An 18,875-nucleotide genomic window follows, 5' to 3' on the forward strand; every position below is an offset into this window, starting at 1 on the left:
ATATGATAAAAGTATTTTCCATAAACTAACACACGCACACACGTATTGACGTATCCTGCAATGTCAGCTGTCAATAACAATGTCCGCCATCTTGGATTAATCAATCATGTTCCCGCCAAATGGGACTGATTCGTTTTCGAATAGATTCGTCTGATATTTTCTGTATTCAGTCTACGAAGCAAATTGGATTTTGGATTGTTATATCATGAATAAAATTATTTGTATTAAAAAGATGGATTTTAGATTAATCATATTTAGGTTTTGATTCAAACCGTCAAGCTCTAATCGAATAATTAAGTTATTAACTAACTCCCTGCACGTGTAACCACAGTTTGGTAAAATATTATGTTATTCCATTTAATTTTCACACAACACATTTGGAAAATTTCATTTCAACAACAATGGTAACGTTCACGCAGGCTTGCACGTAGATGGCGCCACGGAGCGTCATTAGTGGGTCGCACTTCCGGTTCCGGTGGCTCCCGGCCTGCTTCCGGCCGCCCGCCCCATTGTGGCGGGGACCCCCGATTGTTGCTCTTGTTTTTCAGACATTTTAAATGTAACTTTTATGTCATTGTGGTGATAAGTGCTAAAAGGACGAAGGAATTGAAATGTATCGAATGTCGAAATTAAAAGTTCGGTAAAAACGAATCTGCCATTGGGGTGCAGAACAATGGCACTTCAGTAGATTCAATTCTAAAATTGTAAGATATAATAATAGTAGAGCAAAATATTCACATCATTTTTTTATCTCAATCTAAGGTGTAAAGAAAAAGATAAATATGACGGTTATTGCTTCCAAAGAGGACAGGTGGCAGCACGGTGCAGGTGACATATTGACCCACTCCCCGAGTGTCAGACACAACTGTCGCCAGAACTAGAAGATTGCCATTCCACTTTATAACGTATAAAAAAGTTACGCAAAAATTTAATTAATTCCCTCACATATTTACGCTTCGTTTAAATATATTAAAATGAGATTAAAAATATATATTATTGTGAATTTAATATACAAATCGATTGGACATACATTTCAATGCGTAAAGGAAAAATGGTTTATATAGAGCAAGTGTTGAGGGAGCCGGTATCTTCGGTGAGTTGTGCGCAACTCACTGTTGGGTCCAAAGTTCAGCTCGGGTCCAAGTATCATGGTGAAGATCAAGAGGAGCCTATGGCTTCTCTTTGTTTTGGCTGTAGGGGTCCTTGCGCGACCCGATAGCGGTAAGTTCAACCATTATTTTACAGTACCGACATAAAACAATGGATGTGTAGATAGACCGAAATGATTGGATTTTTTTTTGCATTTTTTTTTTTTTTATTGCGTATGAAGATGACCTATCGACTGCATCATCGCAGTTGGCTGAGCTGCGTAGCGGCCGCGTATTGGATGTTACAGCTGAAGGTAATATTTTATTTGGTGACGTTTCAATATATTAACGGGCCTATTTTAAGAAGGTAACAATGGGAAACTGTTTAAATTATTGTTATTATTTAAACCCATATTGAAACAAGTATATTATATTTATTGTACCTTCCACAGATGTAACATCTGAAGATGTAACAGCTGAGGACTCCGACTCCGATGAGAGTCGAATGTTCAACCCAAACGAGTTGATTGGACTGCCGCTACCCTTAGGTATAGTATTGATATCATTATTCATCAATAGTCAATCATCTGCAATATTCCACTGAACTATGGGTTTCCTCTACATATGAAATAATCTCTCCACGCTAAGTTGAGAGTCTTGGTTTATGGAGAAGTGTCATATATATCGGATCACGCTGCTATCCATCTACTAACATAAAAGTAAAAACCCAGTCGACTTAAAATAGTGACAAATTAGTATTGTTCTTTGCTATTACTACATGGTATTATTAAAATCACAACTAATACATGGAAAAGAGAATTCAGACAGAAATATTGAAAAATGCATACAGAATAACATTTGTACATTTTGGTCCACAGATTCGCTACACAAATGTCACTCACAGGGTGAAATGTACTACGAGAAGAGAGGGGCCATATGTTTCGTCTGCGCCTGCTTCAGTTCCTCAATAGGCCTCCTGTACTCCAAGTGTGTGGCCTGTGACCTGTGCGTGGGTGAGTCACTCATTAGTCTCTATTGCTGCTTTATCTTTTATTTAATTTTGCGGAATGTAATCATTCATTATTTTCTTCTACAGAGGAACATAATGCGATCCCATTACCTCCTCATCCAGGTAAGTCATTTGTCCATTTATAATGTTTCTTATTATTCTTGTCTCTGTTCCTTCTGTCTTCTTGTTCAAAGTGTCTATCTCCTTCTGAAGTGCTTGTTTTATCTTGCGTAGCGTGTATTTGGTCATTTTCTTGGTGTTCTTGTTTAGGATGTGTTGATGACATTTTAATATTGTTCATCTTTGCATTTCGCTTGGTTGAGATCATTTGATTTCTTCAGAGATTAGTATTGCTATTAGTTTCGTGTTTTTATTTCCGTGTGTTTAGGTGTTGTGTCTGTGTATCGAAGTGAACAAAGATTTTATATATCATTTGTGTTGAAAAGTGAACTAAGTTTGAAGACGACTAACACATATTTTTATTAAACTTTAGCTACGCGGTTGGTTTGGAGTCCTAAATTCGGTAAATTATTTTGACTGTAATTTTATTTCTATGAAGTAACCAATTAACTCGCAATAACTTATTACAAAAATCTATCTACTATTACAGAATACATTCCCTTACCAGCAATACCCCCACTACTACCATATCCTCAAAAAGGTACGCAACTATTTTAATTTAACTGGATCAAAAAGAATAATTCAATCATCATAAAAAATGATGCCAGCCGAATTCTTAATTTATGGGAAGTCGATTAAAAATATTCTTTGCCATTTCAAGACAACATAGAGTTTTTAGCAGGAAGGCCCATAACATAGTACGTTTGTGATGTTCACAAGACCTCTTAAGTACACAATTTTTACTTATACTTTGATAGTACCTATTGAATTACTTAGCAAGGATATAACAAAGCATAATCTATATTCACAGAAACACATCCAGAAGCTCCACATCCAGCTGAAGCGCCAGGTACAATAGTACTACTAGTTCTGCTGATACCATACGATACCTAGCATTATACTGTTACACTACTACATAATGTATTATGTATTATTCACAGACCTTCAACCACTATCTCCTCTACTGCAGCCTGAACAGCCAGGTACAGTTATAAGACCAGTATTGTCTGCACCAGCCCTTTGTGCTCCATTCACTAAATGTACTTCTTTATTTTCATTAGCTCCAGAAGTAGCTCCAGAAGCTGGTCCACCAGCACCTCATCCAGGTGATTTCTTGTCTAATTCAAATAATTTGTCATTTGGTGGTTGAAGTTTGAAGACCTATTTTTTGTATGAATATTTGTTTTCGCAGCGCCATTCACTGAGCCAGATCAACTGCCAGGTACAATAGTCAAATGCAATTATATGACATTTAAGATCAATTCGTTTGAATCAATCAAGTAAAATTAATAGTACTTCACTATGTTCCTCACAGAGCTGCCTCCTTGGCAACCATGGCATCCATTCCCATCGCCTCTACATCCAGGTACATTACAACTCTTATGAATACCATGCCATAATAACGATTATGAAAAAAGAATAATTGTTAATTGACTTTATAATTGCCTCTCACAGAAATACTTCCATCTCCCCCACTGTCACCGCCAGATCAGCCAGGTATATTACAGATTTTAAAGAAAATATTAAAATAAGGAACTGTAACGATCATTTTACAAAATTGTCCACTGCTTCAACACTAGTATTGTCTGTACTAGCACTTATTGAACGTAATTCTTTATTTTCATTAGCTCCAGAAGTAGCACCAGAAGCCGGTCCTCCGGCACCTCATCCAGGTGATTTCTTGTCCAATTCAAACTGTTTATGTTTGGTATGATAGGGAGATCAAATTTTTTGATAATTTTTTTGTTTTCGCAGCGCCTATTCTTGAGCCAGATCAACTACCAGGTACAATAATAAATGAAATTTAAAAGAAAAGGTACCACGGCTAGTTTTATTACTTCGATCAAGTAAAACTAAAAGTATTTTACTCTGTTCTTTATAGGACTGCATCCATGGCAACCATCTCCATCACCTCTAGGCCCAGGTACATTTCAATTCATTACAGTGATTTTAAGTATACAAATATTATTAAAGAGAGTTGTGAATTTCATGATTGTTTCAAAATTTGTACTCAATTTGCTCCACGACCGTCTACACAGACTAATACAGTTATATAACCAGTTTTGTCTGCATGCCCCTGTGGTCCACTCATAAAACGTGCTTCTTTATTTTCATTAGCTCCAGAAGTAGCTCCAGAAGCAGGTCCATTGGCACCGCATCCAGGTGATCTATTGTCTAATTCGAATTGTTTGTTATTTGATGGAAGTTAGAGATCTTACTATTTCTATAAATATTTATTTTTGCAGTGCCAATCACTGAGCCAGATCAACTACCAGGTACAATAGTGAAATATTAACAACTTATGACATTTATGATAATATATCACTGTTTTCGGGAGAATTGATAATTTAAAAATTATTCTACTTCAATTTGTTATTCACAGAGCTGCCTCCTTGGCATCCATGGCATCCATCGCCTCTACACCCAGGTACATTTAAATCAAATATAAACGGCTATTTTTAATTTAAGACTATCACTCGCTTTTGAAGCGAAAGCTTTAGAAACTCGATCAAATAAAATTAATTCTTCTCTACTATGTTCTTCACAGAGCTGCCTCCATGGCACCCATGGCAACCATGGCATCCAGCTCTATCACCTCTACATCCAGGTACTTTGAAATCAAATATGAAGGGCTACATGCTAATCTATAACCTTGTCTTTTAAAAATTCAATAGAAAAAAATAATACTACTTCACTCTGTTCTTCACAGAGCTGCCTCCTTGGCACCCATGGCATCAATGGCATCAATGGCATCCATCCCCATCACCTCTATACCCAGGTACATTACAACTCATTTCAATAATATCGAACACTTATTCCATTAATAAACAATTACACGACCAGGTGTAGTGACATCTCTAGTAGTCTGTATGCTAGTACAGACACTTTGCTCTTCGCTCATTAAATATATTTTTTATTTCCATTAGCTCCAGAAGTAGGCCCAGAAGCTGGTCCACCGGCACCTTCTCCAGGTGATTTATTGTTCAATTTAAACAATTTATTCTTTGAAAAGGTGTAAGATCTTACCTTAAGTATGTCTTTGTTGCTTGTTTTGATACATTTAAAACTTGTTACAGAGCAACCACTACCCCATTCTCTATCGTCTCTCCAACCAGGTATATTTCAAAGCGTACATTATATCAAATATCATTATGATCACTTCAGTAGTCCATTATGTCCTTAATACGTTTAGGAATTGAAGTACTTGATTTATCTTCCACAGATCTAGTCCTGAAACCACCGGTATCTGTGACTTCTCATTCAGGTACGCCACAAGTTGATAGTTTTGTACATGATTTATCCACAGAAATCTACAATATTGCTAATTTGTACCTTTTGTACTATTTACAGAAGTTATTAACATATCGCCTCCACAAGGTAATAAAGATAAATAATATATGTAATAACATTTTTTCTGACTAAAACGGTTACAAATTATTTCTGGTCTAATTCAAACATTTTCTGATAGTAATACTACTTCACTATTTCACAGAGCTACCACCATGGCATCCATGGCACCCATCTCCATCGCCACTACACCCAGGTACATTACAACTCAATTAGTAATTATCCGTCCTTTGATCAGTGACTGACCTCCAAATAAAGGTGTATTCTGTTGTGCTCCACTCATTAAATATATTTCACTATTTTCATAAGCTCCAGAAATATCTCCAGAAGCTGGTCCACCGGCGCCATATCCAGGTAATTATTTGTCTAATTCAAAACATTTCATATTTGGTAAAAGCTTAAGATCTTATTTTTGTAAAAAAATATATTTAATATATTTGTTCCCGCAGCGCCTTCTCCTGAAGCACATCTATCTCCAGGTATAATATCAATTTTATACACAGCTGCTTGAAATTTAAAACAACAAAAAGCTTCTTGTAATTATTATGTTCGAATTAAATCAAACACTACAAATATTTCAATGTTTTATTGACAGAGCAACAACTACTGCATCCATCTCCATCGCCTCTACATCCAGGTACATTTAAATCAAATATAAAATATCTCTGATTTTTGTGAATATGATCAAGCAAAATTAATTCTGATTCACTATCTTCCTCACAGAGCTGCCTCCTTGGCATCCATTGAATCTATCTCCGTCGCCTCTACACCCAGGTACTTTACAAATTATTTTAAAAATGTATCCCATTTATTAACAATAGCTCCGAAATCACAATAACGACAGCGGACATAGAATATTTTTTCTAAACTGAATATTGCCCCTCACAGAATTACTTCCATCGCCGTTACCGTCACCACGAGATCAACCAGGTATATTATAGTATTTAAAATATATAAATATAAGTAACTTAATCGCAAATTACACAAAATTGTCCAATCAGTCGTACACTCAGAACATACTTCTTTAATTTTCAGTAGCTCCAGAAGTAGCTCCAGAATTTGGTCCACCAGCACCTTCTCCAGGTGATTACATATCTAATTCAAACAATTTTGTGATTTGGTAACAGTTTTAGTTCATATCTTTGTAAAAAAATATTTGGCCTCGCAGCGCCTTCACCTGAATCACATCTATCGCCAGGTATAATATTAGTCTAATACAAACTGCTACTTGAAATTTACGAGAACACCAAAGCTTTTTATAGATAATTATGTTAAAATCAAATCAAGTACAAAGAATATTTAAACTTGTGTTTAACAGAGCAACAACTACTGCAACCATCTCCATCACCTTTACACCCAGGTACATTTAAATCAAATATAAACGGCCACTTTAATTATAGAAAAATATGTCTGATTTTTGTTTGGATTTGGTTGGATTGATTTGGTTTAGCTTAGATCGAATGAAATTAATTCCACTTCACTCTGTTCTTAACAGAGCTGCCTCCTTGGCATCCATTGCAACCATCTCCGTCGCCTCTACACCCAGGTACATTACAACTAATTCAATGATTTTGCACAATTACAAACAATGACAAAACCAGGTGCAGTTACATCACTAGTAGTCTGTACCAGCTTTTTGCTCTACGGTCATTAAATATATTTTTATTTCCATTAGCTCCAGAAGTAGGTCCAGAAGCTGGTCCAGAAGCTGGTCCACCGGCACCTCATCCAGGTGAATTTTTGTTTGATTTTAATAATCTATTCTTTGGAGAGCGACATCTTACTTCTACTACTAGTATTTCTTTGTTGCTTATTTTGATACATTTAAAACTTGTTACAGAGCAATCATGTATAGTGGTTCCTCTGTATCAAAGATGGGGTAGTCCCCATCCTCTATCGCCTCTCCAACCAGGTATATTTCAAAGCCTTACACTTTTCACATTGCTTTAAAGATAATCCCTTAGTATAATTTGAATAGTTACTTGATTGATCTTCCACAGATATAGTTCCGAAACCTCCGGTATCTGTGACTTCTCATTCAGGTACGCCATACATTGAATGTTTTGTACATGATTTATCCACCGAAATTAACAAAATCGCTAATTTGTACCTTTTGTACTATTTACAGAAGTAATTAACATATTCCCACCACAAGGTAAATAAGACGAATAATCTATATATTTCTAACTAAAACGGTTACAAATAATTTCTAGTCTAATTTAAACATTTTCTGATAGTAATACTACTTCACTGTATTCTTCACAGAGCTACCACCATGGCATCCATCGCCTCTACACCCAGGTACCTTTCAATTCAATTCAGTAACTTTGCCTCCTTTGATCACTGACTGACCTCCAAACAAAGGTTGTTTTATAACTAGTATTATCTGCACCACCTCTTTGTGCTTCACTCATTAAACATATTTATTGTCATTAGCTCCAGAAGTAGCTCCAGGATCTAGTCCACCAGCACCTTATCCAGGTGAATTCTTGTGTTATTTAAACAATTTGTTATTTGGTGTGAATTTGAGATCTTTAGATTTGTATGAATTCAATCGAGTACAGAAACTATTTCACCCTATTATTCACAGAGCAACAACCACTACAGCCATCTCCATCGCCTCTACATCCAGGTACATTTAAATCAAAGATTCACTCGCTCAACATTGGCAGCTTTTGTGAATTGGATCAAATTAAATTAATTCTAATTTCCTCTGTCCACCACAGAGCTGCCTCCATGGCATCCATGGAATCAAGCACCGTTGCCTCAACACCCAGGTACATTACAACACATTTCAAAGTTTTTAAATTTAATTAGATCCCATTTAAAAACAATGGTTCCGAAATCCCTATAATGAAAATAGAATCATTATTCTAATCCGAATATTGCCCCCCACAGAATTACTTCCATCGCCGTTACCGTCACCGCCAGATCACCCAGGTATATTATAGTTTGTAAGGATCATATTAAATTAGTTACTTAAACTAAAATTGTCCAGAACTTTATCAGTCTGTTTTGTACCAGCTCCACTCATTAACTTCTTTATTTTCATTAGCTCCAGAAGAGCTCCTTTTCCACCAGCACCTTCTCCAGGTGATTACTTATCTAATTTATACAATTTAATATTTGGTGTGAACAAACGGCTACTTGATATTTAAAAGAACACCACAGCTTTTTATTTCAATGAAATCAAGTACAAAAATAAAAATACTTGTGATTCACAGAGCAACAACCACTGCAGCCATCTCCATCGCCTCTACACCCAGGTACATTTAAATCAAAGATTTACTCGCTCACATTGGCTAGTTTAAATATCGGAAAATATCTCAGCTTTTGTGAATTGGATCAAGTTAAATTAATTCCAATTTTCTCTGTTCATCACAGAGCTGCCTCCATGGCATCCATGGAATCAATCTCCGTTGCCTCCACATCCAGGTATCTTTCAACTGATTTCGGTATTTTAATTAAATTTTGTAAAGACTATTTAAAACTACTGTAAGTTTTAGGAAAAGTAAAATACGTGTCCATCAGGATATGGCCTGCACATTAACATTCTTCTTCATTTTCATTAGCTCCAGAAGTAGCTCCAGAGTTTGGTCCACCGGCACCTCATCCAGGTGAATTCTTGTGTTATTTAAACAATTTGTTATTTGGTGTGAATTTGAGATATTTAGATTTGTATGAATTCAATCGAGTCTAAATCTATTTCGCCCTATTATTCACAGAGCAACAACCACTGCAGCCATCTCCATCGCCTCTACATCCAGGTACATACAGTTAAATCAAATGTAAAGAGCTACTTGAAATTTGAAACAATATTACAGTCTTTAATAAAATCAATCAAGTAAAGTTAATACATTTTCGCTCGGTGTTTCACAGAGCTGCCTCCTTGGCATCCATGGAATCAAACTCCGTTGCCTCTACACCCAGGTACATTACAAATTATTTCAAAAGTTTTGCACATTTATCCCACTTACAAACAATGTCTCCGAAATCACAATAACGATAATGAAAATAGAATCATTATTCTAAACTGAATATTGCCCCTCACAGACTTACTTCCATCGCCGTTACCGTCACCACGAGATCAACTAGGTATATTATAGTTTGTAAAGATCATATTAAAATAAGTTACCTAAACTAAAATTGTCCAGTGCTTTATAAATAGTCTGTTTTGTACCAGCTCCACTCATTAACTTCTTTATTATCATTAGCTCCAGAAGTAGCTCCAGAATTTGGTCCACCAGCACCTTCTCCAGGTGATTACTTATATCTAATTGTGTGTGATAGTGTGAATTTTGGATCTTATTGTTTATATAAAAAATATTTGTTCACGCAGCGCCTTCCCCTGAATCACATCTATCGCCAGGTATAATATTAGTCTAATACAAACGCTACTTGAATATTTAGAAGAACATCAAAGCTTTGAGTATATAATTATGTTTAAATCAAATCAAGTACAAAGAATATTTAAACTTGTGTTTAACAGAGCAACAACTACTGCATCCATCTCCATCGCCTCTACACCCAGGTACATATAATAAATCAAATATAAATGGCTACTTTCATTATACGAAACAATATTTCAGTCTTTATTGAATTCAATCAAGTAAAGTTAATACATTTAACTACGTTTTCACAGAGCTGCCTCCATGGCAACAATCAATCTCCGTTGCCTCCACATCCAGGTACATTACTAATTATTTCAAAAGTTTTGATTAAAATTTTCCCACATTTAAACAATGGCTCCGAAATCACAATAACGATAATGCAATTATTTATTATTCTTAATTGAATATTACTTATCACAGAATTACTCCCATCGCCCACACCTTCATCGCCAGATCAACCAGGTACATATATTGATATAAAACAAATGATCTTTATATTTAAAATAAATACACAGTCTAACGCTTTTTATTAATCTGTCCACAGAACTTTGCTCCACTGTTCATGAGTCCTAGTCATTGTACAGCAAGTTCTTTGTGTTCACTCTTTCAAAAATCCACTTTATTTTCTCCAGTTCCCATGATTGGACCCATTAATTTAAATTCCTTTTGATTTGGTTGAAGATTGGCTTCATTCCAAATTTAAAAGAAATGTCAGCTTTTGTAGATCTGTTTCAATCGAATCAAATCAAGTACATATAATATTTTACTTGTATTTAACAGAGCAACAACCACTGCAGCCATCTCCATCGCCTCTACATCCAGGTACATTTTAATCAAAGATTTACTCGCTCACATCGGCTAGATTAAATATCGGAAAATATCTCAGCTTTTGTGATTTTTTTTATTAAAGTAATTCCAATTTTCTCTGTTCATCACAGAGCTGCCTCCATGGCATCCATGGAATCAACCTCCGTTGCCTTCACATCCAGGTATCTTTCAACTGATTTCGGTATTATAATTTAATTTTGTAAAGACTATTTAATAGTACTGTAAGTTTTAGGAAAAGTAGAATACGAGTACAGAAACTATTTCGCCCTATTATTCACAGAGCAACAACCACTGCAGCCATCTCCATCACCTCTACATCCAGGTACATACAGTTATATCAAATATACAGAGCTACTTGAAATTTGAAATAATATCTCTGTCTTTAATAAAATCAATCGAGTAAAGTAAATAATATTTCGTTCGGTTCCTCACAGAGCTGCCTCCTTGGCACCCATGGAATCAAACTCCGTTGCCTCTACACCCAGGTACATTTAAATCAATTATAAATGGCTAATTTAATTGTACAAATATGTATGTTTTTATTGAATTCGCTAAAATAAAATTAATTCTACATAACTACGTTCTTCACAGAGCTGCCTCCATGGCAACAACCATCTTTGTCTACACCCAGGTACCTTTCAACTCAAATATTTTTTTTTGCTATTCATCCCATTAATTTATAAACGATTGCTCCAAAATCAAATAACAATTATGAAAAAAGAATATTTGAAATTGAACATTGCCTTTCACAGAGTTACTCCCATCGCCCACACCGTCATCGCCAGATCATCCAGGTATATTATTGAAGTTATAAAATATATTATCTTTTACGAAAAATAAATATAATTGTCCAATGCTTTATCGCTAGTACTGCGAAAACAAATTCTTTTATAAATTCTCTCAAGTAAAATTAAAACTACTTCACTCTGTTCTTCACAGAGCTGCCTCCTTGGCACCCATGGCACCCATCTCCATCACCTCCACACCCAGGTACATTACTAATTATTTCAAAAGTTTTGCACATTTATCCCACTTATAAACAATGGTTCCGAAATCACAATAACGATAATGAAAATAGAATCATTATTCTAATCTGAATATTGCCCCTCACAGACTTACTTCCATCGCCGTTACCGTCACCACGAGATCAACTAGGTATATTATAGTTTGTAAAGATCATATTAAAATAAGTTACCTAAACTAAAATTGTCCAGTACTTTATAAATAGTCTGTTTTGTACCAGCTCCACTCATTAACTTCTTTATTTTCATTAGCTCCAGAAGTAGCTCCAGAATTTGGTCCACCAGCACCTTCTCCAGGTGATTACTTGTATCTAATTGTGTGTGATAGTGTGAAATTTGGATCTTATAATTCATATAAAAAATATTTGTTCACGCAGCGCCTTCCCCTGAATCACATCTATCGCCAGGTATAATATTAGTTTAATACAAACGCTACTTGAATATTTAGAAGAACATCAAAGCTTTGAGTATATAATTATGTTTAAATCAAATCAAGTACAAAGAATATTTAAACTTGTGTTTAACAGAGCAACAACCACTGCATCCATCTCCATCGCCTCTACACCCAGGTACATATAATATATCAAATATAGATGGCTACCTCTGAATTCAAATATCGAAAAGTCGGGGGTATCGAATCCCCTCCCCTAAAAGTTATGGCTATTTTAATATTTTTTTTACTTTTTGTTGTTATTGAATTCGATCAAATAAAATTAATTCTACATAACTACGTTCTTCACAGAGCTGCCTCCATGGCAACAACCATCTCCATTGTACTCCACGGGTTAGACTCTCTGGATCCAGGTACATTTCAATTCGTTGTTTCAGTCTTTTTAATTGTACATTAAAATTTTGTAGACACTTCAATAAGTTTCAGTCTTTTGATCAAAATTTTGTAGACAATTTTAAAAAGTGATGAGTTAAAGTGGTGTAAGAGTTCAGAACGTGTGCACGGCTAGTTGCAGCTATATCACTAGTATTGTCTGCACCAGTTCTTTGTGCTTCACTCATTAAACATACTTCTTTATTTTCATTAGCTCCAGAAGTAGCTCCAGGATCTAGTCCACCGGCACCTTCTCCAGGTGATTACTTATCTAATTCAAACAATTTGTTATTTGGTGTGAATTTGAGATCTTTAGATTTGTATGAATTCAATCGAGTACAGAAACTATTTCACCCTATTATTCACAGAGCAACAACCACTGCAGCCATCTCCATCGCCTCTACATCCAGGTACATTTAAATCAAAGATTTACTAGCTCACATTGGCTAGTTTAAATATCGGAAAATATCTCAGCTTTTGTGTATTGGATCAAGTTAAATTAATTCCAATTTTCTCTGTTCATCACAGAGCTGCCTCCATGGCATCCATGGAATCAACCTCCGTTGCCTCCACATCCAGGTATCTTTCAACTGATTTCGGTATTTTAATAAATTTTGTAAAGACTATTTAAAACTACTGTAAGTGTTACGAAAAGTAAAGTACGTGTCCATCAGCATATGGCCTGCACATTAACATTCTTCTTCATTTTCATTAGCTCCAGAAGTAGCTCCAGAGTTTGGTCCACCGGCACCTCATCCAGGTGAATTCTTGTGTTATTCAAACAATTTGTTATTTGGTGTGAATTTGAGGTATTTAGATTTGTATGAATTCAATCGAGTCTAAAGCTATTTCGCCCTATTATTCACAGAGCAACAACCATCTCCATCACCTCTACATCCAGGTACATACATTTATATCAAACTAGCAAACTCGGCGAACTCCGTTTCACCACCAATGTTAATTTTTTCCCGAATTTTCTTTGCTATAAACCTCACGGAGCCCGAGACCTTTCCAACGAATGCAAAACCGTGGAAATCGGCTCGTGCGTTCTGGAGTTATAGCGTCAGGAAGGAAAACCCTACTTATTTTTATATTATAGAATATAAACGACTACTTGACATTTAAAACATTATCTCTGTCTTGTATAAATTCAATCTAGTAACATTAATACTACTTCACTCTGTTCCTCACAGAACTGCCTCCTTGGCACCCATGGAATCAAACTCCGTTGCCTCTACACCCAGGTACGTTATATATTATTTCAAAAGTTTTGCACATTTATCCCACATATAAACAATGGTTCCGAAATCACAATAACGACAATGAAAATAAAATAATTCTAAATAGAATATTGTTTCTCACAGAATTACTCCCATCACCCCCACTGTCGCCGCCAGATCAACTAGGTATATTATAGTTTGTCAAGATCATATTAAGTAACTTAAACTAAAATTGTCCAGTGCTTTATAAATAATCTGTTTTGTACCAGCTCCACTCATTGACTTCTTTATTATCATTAGCTCCAGAAGTAGCTCCAGGATCTGGTCCACCAGCACCTTCTCCAGGTGATTACTTCTATCTAATTCAATCAATTTGTTATTTGGTGTGAACAAACGGCTATTTAAAATTTAAAAGAACACCACGTCTTTTTCTTTCCATGAAATCAAGTACAGAAAAAAACTTGTAATTCACAGAGCAACAACCACTGCAGCCATCCCCATCGCCTCTACATCCAGGTACATTTAAATCAAAGATTTACTCGCTCACATTGGCTAGTTTAAATATCGGAAAATATCTCAGCTTTTGTGAATTGGATCAAGTTAAATTAATTCCAATTTTGTCTGTTCATCACAGAGCTGCCTCCATGGCATCCATGGAATCAATCTCCGTTGCCTCCACATCCAGGTATCTTTCAACTGATTTCAATATTTTAATAAAATTTTGTAAAAACTACTGCAAGTGTTAGGAAAAGTAAAGTACGTGTCCATCAGCATATTATGGCCTGCACAGGCAGGTACAGCTGTATCTCTAGTATTGTCCACTCATTAAACATTCTTCTTCATTTTCATTAGCTCCAGAAGTAGCTCCAGAGTTTGGTCCACCGGCACCTCATCCAGGTGATTACTTGTGTTATTCAAACAATTTGTTATTGGGTGTGAATTTGAGATATATAGATTTATATGAATTCAATCGAGTACAGAAACTATTTCACCCTATTATTCACAGAGCAACAACCACTACAGCCATCCCCATCGCCTCTACATCCAGGTACATACAGTTATATCAAATATAAAGCTACTTGAAATTTGAAACCAATCAAGTGAAGTTAATACTATTTCGGTTGGTTCTTCACAGAGCTGCCTCCTTGGCATCCATGGAATCAAACTCCGTTGCCTGCACACCCAGGTACATTACAAATTATTTCAAAAGTTTTGCACATTTCCACTTATAACAATGGCTCCGAAATCACAATAACGATAATGAAAATAGAATCATTATTCTAAACTGAATATTGCCCCTCACAGACTTACTTCCATCGCCGTTACCGTCACCACGAGATCAACTAGGTATATTATAGTTTGTAAAGATCATATTAAAATAAGTTACCTAAACAAAAATATCCTACATTTGTCCAGTGCTTTATTAATAGTCAGTTTTGTACCAGCTCCACTCATTAAACATACTTCTTTATTAAATTCAAATTCAAATTATTTATTTACATTCATGTGTATATTTTTAGCTCCAGAAGTAGCTCCAGGATCTAGTCCACCAGCACCTTCTCCAGGTGATTACTTATCTAATTCAAACAATTTGTTATTTGGTGTGGATTTGAGATCTTTAGATTTGTATGAATTCAATTGAGTACAGAAACTATTTCACTCTATTATTCACAGAGCAACAACCACTGCAGCCATCCCCATCGCCTCTACATCCAGGTACATTTAAATCAAAGATTTACTCGCTCACATTGGCCAGTTTAAATATCGGAAAATATCTCAGCTTTTGTGAATTGGATCAAGTTAAATTAATGCCAATTTTGTCTGTTCATCACAGAGCTGCCTCCATGGCATCCATGGAATCAAACTCCATCGCCTCTACATCCAGGTACATTACATATTATTTAAAAAGTTTTGCACATTTATCCCACTTATAAACAATGGTTCCGAAATCACAATAACGACAATGAAAATAAAATAATTCTAAATAGAATATTGTTCCTCACAGAATTACTTCCATCACCCCCACTGTCACCGGCAGATCATCCAGGTACATTGTAATTTTTACGAAAATTTCATAATATTCTCTTCTGTATCCTCACTAGTATTGTGTGTACCAGCTCTTTGTGTCCCACTCCTTAAAACTACTTTATTTTCATTAGCTCCAGAAGCAGCTCCAGAATTTGGTCCACCGGCACCTTCTCCAGGTGATTTTGTCTAATTTAAACAATTTATTATGTAATATTTCACTCTCAAACTTTAGTTTGAGAACTACTTGAATAAATATACATTTTTTTGTTCCTTTTCTTGAACTATATCCATCACTAAGCACAATTATCGTTACGCAAATACTAAGTGGTGATGTGCCTTTACTTGAAATTGAAAAGAATACCGCTTTCTTTTATGTATTCTTATTAAGTTTTATTAAGTACAAAACATATTACACCCCGTTATTCACAGAGCAACAACCAGAGCAACCATCTCCATCACCCCTACATCCAGGTACATTTCAACTTTATTCAGTAACTTCCCTCTCTTGGATTGCTAAGTGACCTCTATCCACATTGCTGTCTGCACAGCCTGGTTCAGTTATATCACTAGTATTTTCTATACCAACTCGTTGTGCTCCACTTATTAAATATACTTCATCATTTTCCTTAGCTCCAGAAGTAGCCCCAGAAGCTGGTCCACCAGCGCCTGATGCAGGTGATTTCTTGTCTAATTCAAACAATTTTGTTGTAATGTAGGATTTGGAAGTGTCACTTTTGGTACAAATATTTGTTCTTGCAGCTCCTTCTTCTAAGCCAAATACAAACTTCTCAATCACCATACTTTTTTATGTTAAGCTTCTATTTATCTTGGAATTTATGTACTATGAATGTGTGTGAAGAGGAATATTGAGGCTGATATCTTTAATCGATTCAGTGTCATATGACCATAAGTACCAAGTTTTTTTAAAAGTTTTAAAAATAAATTTATTTTCATTAGCTCCAGAAGTAGCTCCAGAAGTAGCGCCAGGATTTGGTCCACCGGCACCTCATCCAGGTGATTTCTTGTCTAATTCAAACAATTTATTATTAAGTGGGCGTTTGAGGTCTTATTTTTTGTATAAATATTTGTTTCCGCAGCACCTTCTGCTGAACCACATCCATCGCCAGGTATAATATCAATCAAATACAAACGGTTACTTCGAATTTAAGAGAGCACCACAGAGCTAAAATAGATAATATTTTTTAATTGAATTAAGTAATACTAATACCATTTAACTCTATTATTCACAGAGCAACAACCACTGCATCCATCTCCATCACCTCTACATCCAGGTACACTTCAACCCTTATTTTGATCTAATATATTTATCAAGTCTAGCTTCACAACACATTCTTATAATTTGGTATTTCGTGAGAAAATGGAGAAAGTCTAAATTGGATACTGACATTTACAGAATTACTTCCATTGCCCTCACCGTCACCGCCACATCACCCAGGTTCACATTATAATAAAATTTATAACCAATATTTGGAGAATAGCAATTCCATATTTATCATTTATCATTATTATTAAAACTGATATTAAATTTTCAGCTAACTTGCCACAAGCGCCACAGGCACCAGGTATGGCAATAATAATTAATTGTTTAGTTTTTTAACAGTTTTAGTAATGTTGCCAATGTGAATCTATTCAATGCACCTCTTTCACAGAGCTGAACGAACCGTTCCGGTATCTCTCATCTATCCAACCAGGTAAGAACATTTATAAGGTTACACAATCCATATGAAATGTTTTATCTTCTTAACAATAACTTTATTTTACACCAGGATACACAATCGACGAATCTGCACCTCCAGGAACACCAGGTAATTACATGTCTTTTGTATTTTTTTAGCATTGATTTGGTGTCGTTATTAGTTCAACATTCAAACAGGATGATTGTTTTGATACATTTCAAACTGTTTACAGAGCAACCACTGCCACATCCTCCATCACCTCTACAACCAGGTACATTTCAAAGCCTTACATTATATCAACTATCATTATAATCACTTCAGTACTCCAGTTCGGTAAATCTTCAACAATGTGTTCTGTAATAGTGTAACATTGCTTCAAACACTACCAGTATAGTTACTTGGTTGATCTTCCGCAGATCTAGTCCCGAGACCTCCGGTATCTGTGACAACTCATTCAGGTACGCCATACATTCAATGGATTGTACATGAATTACAACAAATCTACAATATTACTAATTTATACGTTTTAAATTCATTGCAGAAGTAATAAACATAGCACCTCCTGAAGGTAAATAAGATGATCTATCGATTTTTTCCGACGAAAACGTTTGGGGCGAGTTTATAGTGAACGTTTTAGTCGTCTACTTTTAATTTCGACGCATCTTTCCTATCGTTTCCTACTTTTGAAAGCCGCAGCTTCATCTAGGGCCAGACTTGAGAGAAAACCGTTGATCGTGATTGTAATTTGTTTGTCAACGTCGATTTTATTACCACTGTCATATATTGAGTCTATTGCTTTAATTATATTGCCAAGTATATTGCTTTTACTTGACAGAACGCCTTTTTCGAAAGTCGTGTTTATATAATTTCTTTAACTTGTGTTCTATATGTATTTGTGTAGGTCCATCAAGTTCCTTTCTAAAATGTGTCTTAATTTTGATCTTATCGTATTGATTCTTCAGTTATTTTTATCGAAAGCCTTGTCATGATCCTTGCATTTTTATTTTCATTGGTTAATGAATATGTATATATTGCTGAGTCTTAGCTAGAATTTTACGTTTACTATGGTCTACTATTTCTGCTTCTTTTGAAACTGTATTTATTTTTCCTTTTTTCATTTCGTTTGTAATATTGTTTTTAAAATGACTACTTTTATTTATTTAATTTTTCTAATAATCCACAGCACATCTCCCAATAATTCCACCGGTTCACCCCGCGCCAGGTATATTTACATTTTTTTTCTAAAATAATTTATTTTTGTTGAGTAAAGATGAGTATAAAATATGTTTTATTGTTTTGCA

General features: G+C 35.3%; 2 protein-coding genes across 51 annotated transcripts in view; one reads left to right on the forward strand and one right to left on the reverse strand.

The window, feature by feature from the left end:
* Positions 1-18,875, reverse strand: part of LOC118277991 (dystrophin, isoforms A/C/F/G/H) — a 438,713-nt gene that overhangs the window by 171,572 nt on the left and 248,266 nt on the right.
* On the forward strand, positions 1,063-18,029 carry LOC118278257 (basic proline-rich protein-like). 50 transcript variants are annotated; one of them, XM_050700094.1, is made up of 56 exons: positions 1,063-1,221; positions 1,331-1,402; positions 1,541-1,636; positions 1,967-2,101; positions 2,185-2,220; positions 2,591-2,620; positions 2,708-2,758; positions 3,029-3,067; positions 3,159-3,200; positions 3,279-3,323; positions 3,410-3,439; positions 3,533-3,583; positions 3,673-3,714; positions 3,973-4,002; positions 4,601-4,645; positions 4,766-4,825; positions 4,928-4,996; positions 5,145-5,189; positions 6,161-6,202; positions 8,002-8,046; positions 8,790-8,831; positions 8,950-9,000; positions 9,138-9,182; positions 9,291-9,332; positions 9,445-9,495; positions 9,619-9,660; positions 9,780-9,824; positions 9,905-9,934; positions 10,737-10,778; positions 10,895-10,945; positions 11,065-11,106; positions 11,219-11,269; positions 11,537-11,578; positions 11,724-11,774; positions 11,898-11,939; positions 12,059-12,103; positions 12,184-12,213; positions 12,334-12,375; positions 12,844-12,888; positions 12,998-13,039; positions 13,158-13,208; positions 13,345-13,389; positions 13,498-13,530; positions 14,366-14,534; positions 14,702-14,746; positions 14,856-14,897; positions 14,985-15,035; positions 15,524-15,565; positions 15,684-15,734; positions 15,855-15,896; positions 16,009-16,053; positions 17,128-17,169; positions 17,431-17,460; positions 17,548-17,589; positions 17,665-17,703; positions 17,991-18,029. In XM_050700094.1, the coding sequence occupies exons 1-53, from the start codon at positions 1,149-1,151 to the stop codon at positions 17,432-17,434; spliced, it is 2,613 nt and encodes an 870-aa protein (XP_050556051.1). In that variant the 5' UTR covers positions 1,063-1,148; the 3' UTR covers positions 17,435-17,460; positions 17,548-17,589; positions 17,665-17,703; positions 17,991-18,029. The 50 variants fall into 50 exon arrangements, with proteins under 50 accessions (XP_050556051.1, XP_050556050.1, XP_050556048.1 ...); XM_050700093.1 differs by lacking the exon at positions 17,991-18,029 and adding an exon at positions 17,807-17,845; XM_050700091.1 differs by lacking the exons at positions 17,128-17,169; positions 17,548-17,589; positions 17,665-17,703; positions 17,991-18,029 and adding exons at positions 16,307-16,348; positions 16,508-16,552; positions 16,847-16,891 and having other exon boundaries at positions 17,431-17,448.

The sequence above is a fragment of the Spodoptera frugiperda genome, chromosome 18 (assembly GCF_023101765.2).
Source record: "Spodoptera frugiperda isolate SF20-4 chromosome 18, AGI-APGP_CSIRO_Sfru_2.0, whole genome shotgun sequence".
Taxonomy (NCBI): Eukaryota; Metazoa; Arthropoda; class Insecta; order Lepidoptera; family Noctuidae; genus Spodoptera; species Spodoptera frugiperda.

Coding starts and splice junctions, on each gene's coding strand:
- LOC118278257 (XM_050700091.1), top strand. CDS start 1,149: ATGGTGAAGATCAAGAGGAGCCTATGGCTTCTCTTTGTTTTGGCTGTA. Junction 2,759..3,028: donor ACTACCATATCCTCAAAAAG/GTACGCAACTAT, acceptor CTATATTCACAG/AAACACATCCAGAAGCTCCA. Junction 9,001..9,137: donor TCCGTTGCCTCCACATCCAG/GTATCTTTCAAC, acceptor CATTTTCATTAG/CTCCAGAAGTAGCTCCAGAG.